This window comes from Sebastes fasciatus, chromosome 22, assembly GCF_043250625.1.
Source record: "Sebastes fasciatus isolate fSebFas1 chromosome 22, fSebFas1.pri, whole genome shotgun sequence".
NCBI lineage: Eukaryota > Metazoa > Chordata > Actinopteri > Perciformes > Sebastidae > Sebastes > Sebastes fasciatus.
In genome coordinates this window covers 19037033-19048535 of record NC_133816.1, presented here as the reverse complement: position 1 = coordinate 19048535, position 11503 = coordinate 19037033, and the positions used below count along the sequence as shown (strand labels likewise).

General features: G+C 41.1%; 1 protein-coding gene across 2 annotated transcripts in view; it reads right to left on the bottom strand.

Annotated features, from left to right (window-relative positions):
- Window positions 1-205: 205 nt before the first annotated feature.
- Window positions 206-11503, bottom strand: part of kirrel1a (kirre like nephrin family adhesion molecule 1a) — a 38351-nt gene continuing 27053 nt past the window's right edge. The window contains exons 10-15 of one of the 2 annotated variants that reach the window (XM_074622787.1): window positions 10541-10641; window positions 8319-8535; window positions 7380-7487; window positions 7010-7137; window positions 6614-6727; window positions 206-2788 (exon numbers count right to left, since the gene is read on the bottom strand). In XM_074622787.1, coding sequence (XP_074478888.1) covers window positions 2066-2788; window positions 6614-6727; window positions 7010-7137; window positions 7380-7487; window positions 8319-8535; window positions 10541-10641 — 1391 coding nt within the window. In that variant the 3' untranslated portion in view covers window positions 206-2065. The remainder of the gene's footprint in view (window positions 2789-6613; window positions 6728-7009; window positions 7138-7379; window positions 7488-8318; window positions 8536-10540; window positions 10642-11503) is intronic. The other variant, XM_074622788.1, reaches the window with a different exon arrangement.

Genomic DNA, 11503 nt, shown 5'->3' with positions numbered 1-11503 from the left:
ATGTTCCACATTTTATCGTGTGTCATGTCTCAACCCCTCAAAGTGTTGGTCTTGTCTCAGTCTCAATACACTCTGGTCTTGGTCATAACTTGGTCTCGGTTTAGGTGGTATTGACTACAACACTGCTATTCTGTGTCTAAGCATATAACACATATTTAAAATGTAGATCTTGTCCTAAAATGGACCCAAAGACGACAAACTCCGCTTTTTTATAAAAAACAGTGCTTTTATTTATGTAATACTGTGGAAAAATAATTACATACCATTTTTAAAAAATATTGAAGATAATGAAATTAAAAAATGAGAGTTTGATAACGTTCGTTGTACATCTTTTTGAACAGTTTGTCTCTGCTACGAAGAACAGTACAATAAGATAAACATTGGATTTTTCTAAATTCAAAGACACAATAATACAGGATACAGTCCTACCAGAGGTATAAAAGTACTGTAACAGGATTGTGAGAGAAAATGATATGGACATATACTGAAACACACACACCCTCACACATAAGACACAGACATGCATACTGTATACACACGGACATGCATACAATAGCCGCGCGCGCACACTCGAAGTCGGGCGCTGCGTGTTTACAGTATGCCTCCCCATACAGTCATTCACACATCTATACAAACACGCTGTACAAATCGATGTGCGCGCCAATGCCCACACACTCCTTCTTGATCTCTTTCACACTCACACACCCACGCACTCCGCAGTCACACACACTACTACATGTCAATATTGTGGACAAGCCTTCGTTGAACCTCTCCGTACACATTCTCCTCCGGCCGTTTTTTTGGCAGACAGACGATGAGGAATGATTCAAAAATGGAAATGTACGACATGTTCCCCTATAAGGCCACTCAGTTCTAAACCCAACATCTGTGTTTTTCTCTCTCTGTCTGCACCAAGCTTGTAGTTAGGAGCTCTGAGGAGGAAGAAAAAACAAAAAGAGCTCCTTTAAGCCTACGATAATGTCTGGGAATGACTCAAGGCCCCAAGCCTGGTTTGTAAAGCAACAGTCACCAATAGAAGGAGCTTCTACTGCATATACATGGTCTAAGGTGAAGAACAACATGAACACTTGGCACTAGGTTTCTTTTATACACTGATATACCCTTCTGATGTGAAATACGCCCCCGTTGACACAACTCTTCACTCAGCGGAATCACCAACGCCCGAGTTAAGTGGGCTCAAACTTTTGGTCCATACATACACATTACATGTTTTTACATAGACAAAAATAATTCTGTAATGTTAAAAAATAGAATACAAAGCTCTAGTCTGGTGTGCAAATAAAAAGAAGACATTACACAGATATAGATAAGGGACGTCTAAGCATGAATACTGTAGATGCAGTGCAAAATGATGACAACCCACCACCCCCCGGGGCCCCACCTACACGCCGTCGCCGCCCAACAGGCATGATGGCGTGTACCACTGTACAGAAGGGCATTCTGGGATACTATATATATATGTGCTCTATGATCATTGAGTAAGACAACCAGCAAAAAATAACAAAAACAAATGGTGGCCAGAAATGACTTCCACTGGTTGAGGTTTTTCCAGATCAGCGCGTACCATATTTGAGTCCGTTTTGCCGTTAAGACGTTCTCTCTCATCATTTACAAATAGTTCGTAGCAAAAGCTACGGGGCTCCAAAGATCTGTGATCTCTCGTCCTCTCTCTGGTTTCTCGCTCTCTTTCCCAGTCTTGATTGTGACTTGCGCCGTCCGCTCTTTCAGAGCTCAGATTATACAAACACATCGGGAGTGAGGGAATTCAAAATTGTGTGGAATTTCCCTTCCCTGTCTCGCTAAAACTCCTTTTTCTCTCTTTCTCCTGTTTCTCATTTTGCTCCCTGTCTCATGGGCATGGTCTCCTGACTCTGTGTGATGTTTTTTCTGTGTGAAAATATGTGCGTGTAAATCTATGATTGTGTGTGTGTGTGTGTGTGTGTGTGTGTGTGTGTGTGTGTGTGTGTGTGTGTTTGTGTGTTTTTCGGATGTGACACTATTTATAAGATGCGTCCTCATGCTCTGCTAAGACTGTGAGGTGATCTCACACGTGAGTCTGCATCCTCTGTGTGTGTCGGCTGTGGGAGTAGTCAGAGTGTTGCGAGGTGTAGGAGAAGCGAGTGGAGCTGCCGTACTTCCCTAGTCCAGTCTCTGATCCCGATGGAGCGGGGCCCCCAGGGCCCACGCCGACCCCAGGGCCCCCGACCCCGGGTCCCACCCCGGGTCCCACCCCGGGTCCCACCCCGGGTCCCACCCCAGGTCCCACCCCAGCTCCGACCCCGTACATTTCGTAGGACGGGCAGGCCTCCAGCGGCGCCAGGCTGGACGGGGCAAAGCCCATGCGGTAGGTCTGGTAATGCGACGGGTATCCGTAGTTGTCGTAGGCCAGCTGGGAGGTGGAGTCCAGGAGGCTGCAGTCTCCCGGGAAGTCGCTGGCGACGGGGGCGGGGTTAGGCGGGGGCTGCTGGCTCTGGCCCGCGCGGGTGAAGGTGTTGAACTGGGCGTAGCTGATGTGGGACAGTCTGGATGGGGGCCGGGGGTCATAGCAGGCCTGGGGGCGGCCAGGGGAGGTGAGGGGGCCGGGGGGGCCGGGGGCTCCTCCGCTGGCCGTGGCTCCTGAGCCTCCGGCACTGCTGCTGATAGATGCAGCTCCCCCTGGTGTTCCCCCAGGGGAGCGGTAGTCAGAATAGTGCAAGGTGGAGCGGGAGGCAGGGCGGCCTTCATCGTGGGTGGAGGCTCGCACGTTGTAGTAGCCATTGGTGGGGTCCTGAAGACAGAGGCAGAGACAAACACCAAGAGACAAAAGCACAGAGTGGGCATTAAGAAAAGATACAAATCATTTTCTATATGCCAGTATATAGATTCAGGGTCAAAAGGGTGCTATAATAATAATGTTCTGTTCCCTCCTGATCCCCAAAGAGAAATTCTCTTGTAAAAGGTCAGAGGTCAGGGTGAAGTGCGTGTCTCGAGCTGGTCAGCATCCAGGTCCAGAAGCCTTAAGATTGTGCTGCGAGGGCAGTTTGTGTGACTCAGCTGCTTGAGATCAGAGTCCCTTTTCACAAATGTATGCAAATCAAGTTAAGGAGGAAACAAGTCCTCAAAAATTCCTATGACACTAAGAGCGTGTGCAAATTTACATAACTATTAGGGGTTGGGAAAAAAAGGAAGAAGGAAGTTAACACTTTTATTGTTGTAGTCTGAGTAACGTCATATCCGCAAATTTCATGTTAATTAGGTGATAATTAGCAAGTAACTTATTTGAAATTTCTTTGGAATTACTGCCAAATTACCCCAAAATTTACCTCAAAATGTATCGACAATTACTTAATATAAACATTATTTAATAATTATATGCTTAAATAGCATATAATGGTTAAAATAGGGCCCTTAGGCTTGAGAAGCGGTTCTTCATCGGAGGTGGAAAACTAATAGAAGACACTTCTGATCAGACGCAAATCTCACCATTATGTGACTTATTGTCTACACAACCTGGTAGCTAATGTCATGATTTAGGGAGTTTTTTTAAGAAATTTCAAAGAAGTTATTTGCTAATAAATTAAATGTATTATTATATTATTAAATAAATTATCAGCTATTGGGAAATAGCAAAATATAATTATTAAATAATGTTTATAATTAAGTCATTTCCGATAAATCTTGAGGTAAATATTGGGGTAATTTGGCAATAATTCCAAAGAAATTTCAATTAACTAATTATCCCCTAATTACCATGAAATTTGTGGATCTGTAAAATGAAGATTTACCAAAAAAAACACTGTAACATACAGTAAGGTACCATGAAAAAAAATACTGCTGTGTTATTCTACATACTAATAGTACCGGTATCTAAACCAATTTTTTCAGACTACTGTTATTGAAGTTAGTATACAAGAAATGAATGCACTTTGCCATACAAATAATAACAAGAGATTTTTTTTGACCAAGATAAAAACTGAAATTCTGATTTGACCATTTTTTGCTCGTGAGTTTGAGCATCTCTCCAGCAGGGTGGATCCCTTCCAGCATGCGCGTTGATCCCAGATTGTCTGGGTGAACCAAGGATGCTCTCCCTGCTCACTACACCCACTTCATGTTGCTCTACTATTACTTCTGACATGATTCTGCCATCTCGTTGTCTCTCGTGTACCCGACTACTTCTCCCCCGTCCAACTTTGTCTCTCTGCTTTGGCGCTTCAGGCGGCGGGGAGAGAGAGAAAAAAAAAGCAGTATGGCTGAGGCTGTTGTCGGGGTGATCTAACCATCACCTGGGGTGGATTCATGTCTGTGTTTCTTCAGAGTGATCCAAGGCAGCACTCCAGCTAGAGGGGTGGTGTGTTTGCCCTCACAAAATATTCATTGGGAGGGTGGGGAGTTCCAGCAGAACATTTTGGCAGCTTCACGCGTGAAAGTACATTCATCACCTAAGCCCAGCCCCACGGTGTCAAAATGTATAAATGATTCATGCCAGCTGAATGGGCAGAGTCTGCCTAAACATCCTTTTTTTATTGTTTTTTTTCCTTCTAATTTGTCTTTAAATGTCTTCAAAATGCAATCAGATAATCTAGTTGCCTCACAGCTGGACTGAGAGTGAAGGACACAGAAGACCAAAGGAGCTCCGGGAATTTAAGACTGCAAAAATATGTTGGTCCTAAATATCCTGCTCTAATATTCTCACAGATATGGAGCGCTGAGGTCAGAAAGAGGTCTACATACTCTTGAGGCTTGAGACAGCTGAGGGGATTTTGCACCGGAGGTGGAATTGTTTTAACTGGACCGTAGTCATAAGTAATAAGTCATATTTGCTGGCTAACAACAGGCTGTGCTCTTATTCACTATAGAAGATAGGAGTTACTCCATAAAAGACCTGGCAGTCAAATGAAGGGGCAACAACTATTGAAATCATTTAATCCTCAAGACAATCTTGTCTGAGGATGTATAGTGTTTAAAATGTGAATTTATAAAAGCTGTTTATAAAGACAACTCAGGTCTTTTCAATTACTTTTTTTGAAGGTGCCAGATTTGAAAAACAGTGAGGTATTTTTGTGCTTAATAAGACATAACTAACGAATGGGCTAATTAGCCTGCTAATAAAGTGATGATCTTCTGATAATCTAACAAGGTAAGCATCCATAAACTTAGAATGTAAACAGGTTATTTAAATAAAAACAAAATGATATCGCTTTTAAGAGTCCGTAGCGTGAGCATTAACATTGATGAATAGGAATAAACTCATAACTTATTAGACCCGTTTTTGTCTTTTTTAGGGGGGAACAGAGGTACTTTAGGTGGAGATAGCAGGTCAGCAGTTAATTCATCAAACACATTTATACCGTATGCAAAAAATGCATATTTTTTGCCCCAAACTGCATGTGATTATCATAAAGTGGGCATGTCTGTAAAGGGGAGACTCGTGGGTACCCATAAAACCCATTTTCATTCACATATCTTGAGTACAGAGGTCAATGGACCTCTTTGAAAATGGTCATGTCAATTTTTCCTCACCAAAATGTAGTGTAACTTTGGAGCGTTATTTAACCGTTACGAGTAGATTCCTTAGGTTTTTCTAGTTTCATGTGATGCCAGTATCTTCACTCTAGCTTTAAGGCTGAGCCCGCTACAGCCTCTTAAAGACAGTAAAGTCGGCCAGGGTCGTCGGCGATCCCGTGGGTCTTAGAGAGTTTTTTTCATATTTATAAATGATCAAAGGGCCGGATTTACATGGTACATTTAATATCTAAAAAGAAGATGATAGTTACAAATTGTGTTCCAAGCACCAGTTTGTTATCCAGTTTAGACAAACTGAGACTTGATTCTGCTTTCTGCTTTAAACCTGCATTGAATCTTGACTGCCAGACTGGAGCTGTCTATTCAGATCCCTCTTCTTTGTCTTCCTCTGGCTACTTCACATGCACATGTGCACCCCCTAGAGGGTTAAAGACGACATTTTAAAACAATTTTTTTTTTTTTAAAGGAATTCCAGCTTTTAGAACATATAAGCATTACACCTAAATTTAGAAAACATCAAATTCAATCTTTTTTTTGCAGTGCTCATGAAGCTGCTATAAACTATAATTTAGGACAACACCTGTTTTCTAAAAGAAAAAATCAATACTTGTCAGTGCACCTGGATTTATGAGATCAATCAACTGTCAGATGGGATTATATATTAATGAATGAGGCTTCATTTATAGTATAAAACTCTCAAAAAAATACTAACATGTAATATTTCTGCCTGGCAGATACTCTCAGTGCGTGACACTACTTCTGCCAGGCAAGAAAGGCTGGATGAAAGTCATCACTCAGAGTCACCATGTCAGTAATGATTAGAGGTATAATTAGAATGAAACCTTGCACCAAAATGAACTCCACAAGACCTCACTTTGACTTTGGCATCATTTTATAATCAAAGTTATGTTGATTTTTCACTTTATATTGAACATATGTGTGTTTTTCTAACTATTTCTGTACTCGGGATTGTAACCCTTCTCTGTAATTTGCCATTTCTGAGTCTTTTAGTAGGAAAAAAGAAAAGTCAGTTTGTTTAGATTTTGAAGACAATCGTTTGATATAAACGAGTGTTTAATGAGCTCACCTTAAGGTCATACTCCTGGCGGGTGTCCAGGGTGTCGCTGCGGAGGTCAGACTTGAGCTCTATGTCATCTTTAAAGGGCTGATTGGAAGGAGAGAAGGACACAGAGGGGAGAAACTAAACCGTCAAACAACGAAACAAAACAAAAACAAAAAGGAGGAGAGAAGGTGCCGCAACAAAACAGAAGAGGGAAGGAGGCAACAGAGTATGACAGGAAAAGAGAAAATTAAAAGTGTTAAAAAAGGAGCAAGCACAGGGGAAAACACAGAGTTTGTTTTTAGTCAAAAGGTACAGTGTGGCGTAGGGAGAGGTTACTGAGTTAATCTGAGGTTTTCTTCTACGACTACAGGCTGTGTAAACAGTGTCCGGCCCAAGCACACATATCCCGCTGCTGCTCACCGAGTACATGGCCTTGACCATGCGCGAAGCCGTGGATACGCTGCCGGAGTCCTCCTCCAAGCTGTGGGTCTCCTTGTTTATCGTCTCCACCTTGATGTCGGGCTTACCCAGCGTGACCCCGCGTCGACCTGGAAGCAAAACACGGCAAGGTTGAATACAGCTGGACACACGCATCTCCGCCGGTGTGTTTTCACAAGTTCAGAGGGGACCTGCATCCATATGGTGGAGAGGAAGTCGTAGGTTTTTCTTTGGTTTGCTGCAGGTTATTTAGTCCAGTGATGACGAGCATTTATACATTAAAACCCTCTGCTGTACATGCAGATGTGTTCTTTATACTGTATGTGTTAAGCACATGGAGAGTATGACTCACTGCCTTTGCGTTGCCGGTAGAAGATCAGAACGAGGACGAGCAGGAAGATGAAAAGGAGGATTGTGGAGCCCACCGTCCCACCAGCTATTATCCCCACTGGGACTTCCTCTGAGATGAGGGGGTGAGAGAGGGAGAGGGGAATGGATCGAGTCAGGAATGTCTGTCAGTAGCTGCGCCGTAGACTAAAGATAGACGACATGACAGCTCTCCAAAAGTGAAGCCAAAACATCTGGATCGCCCCCCTGGTGGCTGGCTGCAGTATAGGTCATAAAGCCCGCCCCCTCCAGATGGGACAAGGGCCAAACTTAAAAGTCAAAGTACAAAGATGATTTCTGTCATTTTAAGTAGTTCTTATCACGCTGATGTTTGTTCAAGTGTTCATTTTTCTGATGAGTTTGGTTTTAATGAGTTATTTGATGCTACAAAAAGGGGGTGAGACGTCATGATTGACAGCTGTGATTGATGGTGATTGACGATATTTTGGCTTCACTTTTGTACAATGGGAGGAAGTGGAGACGCGTCATCCATCTACAGTATATATAGAGTCTATGAACTGTACAGTCAAGATATTAAAAATACATCTTGCAAACCTAAATTACATATAATAACAAATAAACAACAAACATCAGTCAAAGACAAGACAGTAAAGCACAGAGCTCTTTGTAGTAAAGATGCAAATACAAGAAACTAAAACGTATTTTAAGTAAAGTAGAAACATAGAAACTACGTCCTTTCTTTTGCATTTAGCAGATACATATTTACAGATAATTATTTTCTTTTCATAATAAGTAATGGTGCAATAACTAATTTGAAGCTGTGCATGTCTTGCTCTAATAGTCAGAGTAAACTTCAGCATTTTACAAACTAAAATCATCTGTTTTCCCTGATGAAACCACTACATGCTGTCTCGTTTTCCCTGTCTCATTCATTAAAACACACCGGTCTCCTCCAGTGTGATGATCATGGTGCCCGGGCCGAACGAGTTCCAGGCCGTGCAGTTGTAGGTGGACAGGAAGTCGGACTCCATCACGTTGTTGATGGTGAGGGTGGAGAGGACGCCGCCGCCCTCGGCTGACGGTTTGCTCTGCTCCACCGTGTACCTCTCCAGCAGCGTCCCCTTCTCCTTCTCCCACACGTTCTCCTTCCACGCCCACACCTGCAGCACGCACACACAGGAAGCCATATCAGATTATATCACAATTAGTGAAGCGCCACTTGGGATGATAGATATTTTTCTGCATATAGACACTTGTAACTGAACATGTTTCCAGGATTTGAATCAATCAATGAATCGTTTCTATAACAGGCCATCTACCAGTAAAACCAATCCACTTCAAACAGAGCTATTATAGCACTTCTTTAACTACTGCACACAATTATACAGTAAATTATCACAGTCAAGTCATATGCATGCAGTAATGCACTCATGCGTACACGCAGATGAACACATTAGTCTGCCACATTAGATGTGTCTACATTTGACCAGAATGGTAATCATGTCAGAACCAGAAACAGCATTTACACATCATACGACACTATATGCTGCTACTCAAACCCTTATGGATGAGTCTATTAGCTGGTACCGTGTTACACATACAGTAGGTTATTAAATGCAGAATTAATCCAGAAAAATATAACTGAAATGGGAGGAAGATTAAAGAAACGATATATAACCTCTGCAGAGACAGGCTAGCTGTTTCCCCTTGTTTCCATTCTTTGTGCTAAGCTAGGCTAGCCGGCTGTTTAAAGCTGCGGTTGTTAACTTTAATAAAAATAACCTTTAGTCATATTTAGCATATTTTTTATGTTAAATGCAGTACCTGTGAGGATTTCTGGACAATATTTGCCATTGTTTTGTGATTTCCAGTAATAAATATATACATACATTTGCATAAAGCAGCATATTTGTCCACTCCCATATTGATAACAGTATTAAATAATTTGCAAATCTCCCTTTAAGGTACATTTTGAACAGAAAAAAATTTATGATTCATTTGCAATAATCACAATTAACTATGGACAATCATCACATTAATCGCGATTAAATATTTTTTTAATCCATTGACAGCCCTAGTTTTAAGAAAAGCTCAATTCAATTATATAAATTCCTTTGTGTGTGTTTTTTTTTTTTTCATTAATTAACCCATATTTATGTTTGTGTTTCTGTTCTTTTTTTTATTTTAAAATCATCTTAATATTAATACCTGGAAAGTTTCAAATATAGGATTATAGACTATATATATATATATATATATATATACACATTATATATATATATATATATGTATATACAGTATACATACATGGATTCATGTGTCTAACTCGAACACATACTGTAGGAAGGTATGACAGAAATAGACCATATAAATCTACATCCCTCACATGTAAACACACATTGTGCGTGACTCGCTAAAACCGGCAACAGTTTCTATGTTTCTGCAGACCGAGGTGGAGGTGGGTGGGGTTGACTGAGCTGGCGAGAATCTTGCACATTCTCCGATTTTAAAGCCACTAAAAGCAGCTGTATTATTCAGCATTGAAGTACCGTACTAAAGCGAGTTAATTATGCATAAGCCCACATGTTCCCATAATCTGCCCACTTATTCCAGAGGAGGATAATCTCCTGGCTGTGGCGTTTACTGGGACAACTGTTCCTCTTCACTCCTTTATATTTTATAAATCTTTTTCTGTCCCAACCTCCGCCGCTTGCATTAGGAGCGCGCACTGTGAGTCAGGATGGATCAGTCACAGAGGGAACTACTACTACTGCATCTCCGTGATACGGCCGAGTGGAGAAAGCATCCGGGGCTGATTTCTGACGCAGGAGCTAAAAGCGGACCGGCTTAGCGTTAGTGTTGGTTTGTTTATGTGATGGGATGGAGGGAAATTCTGTTTGAGTTTAAGGGTGAGTCACCACTCAAAAAGAAAAAAGGGGACAGCGCCTAAAAGCATTTACCGTGCAGGAGTGGAGCCATTTAGGAACAGGAAGGTACAGTAAGAGTAAAATCGCTGTCAGACTAAAAAGAACAACCTTGTGCTCTTTGTGATCGAAGCTTTTCCTTGTTCGTCGGGTTTTTTTTGTGTCTGAATAATTGATTCTGGGCTAAAAGGTGAACATTTTGGTGCCAGAAATGTTTCACATTTTTCTTGTTTTTACTTACAATCTTATCTGGAGGAGGTGTACTGGCTATGTAGCATTTCACCTCTCCTCTCTCGCCTTTCACTGCATACTGGACTGGATCACTGGAGATGATGGGGGGACCTGCATTGGTCAAAAACGAGAGGATATGTGAGTGTTTGTGAAAGAGAGATATAAAAGAAATTGTATTTAAAATACTCAAAACTACTCCAGGAGGTTAAAAAAGCAACAAAAATGGGAAAGAGAAACTGACAGTTGCATTCCAGAGGAACAAAATATTGTGAATTTCAGTGGAGGATATCAAACTCAACCTCGTGGAGAACGTTTCGCTGGAAGAACCTTAGTAGATACTTTATTAAACCTGCTCAGAAATCTCACCACTCAAGCTCTTCCAGCTGCTGGAGGAATTGTGGCTCCCAGGAAGCATATCACTACCACGTGTTTTGGTTTTTACAAAAGTAAATACTATTTGGCGTAAGATTTATAGAGAATTAGTGACTATATCTCGGACAAAAATTGCTTTTAATTGAGACACTTATTTTTGGGCTTCCACTTTCTAACATCCACAAATATTAAAACAAAATCCTTATTTGGAAGACTGAGTGTAGCTGCTGGAAAAGCAATTATAAAGAAATGATGATATCATTTATGATTTTTTTATAATGTAAAGAATCACCTTCTCCATGAGGCTTCAGGAAACTAAGTTTGAAGAAATTTGGGAGAAGTGGAAAATGTATATGTCCCCAAAAAGCCCTTCTTTTGTCTAGATTTGTGTGTTTATTTTATTTTATTTATTTTGTTTTTTATCTCAAATGAAAAACACCCCATGGTCTAATTTTGTGTTCTATTTTGACATTGTAAAAAGCTGAAAAAATAGGATAATTCTGTTAAAGTAAAGCAAAAGATGAGCCCGAATAAAGCAAAAAATGTAAAAAATAAAATAAAATATCATATTCAAGCCTGTTGTTTGTTTGTTTTTTAAAGA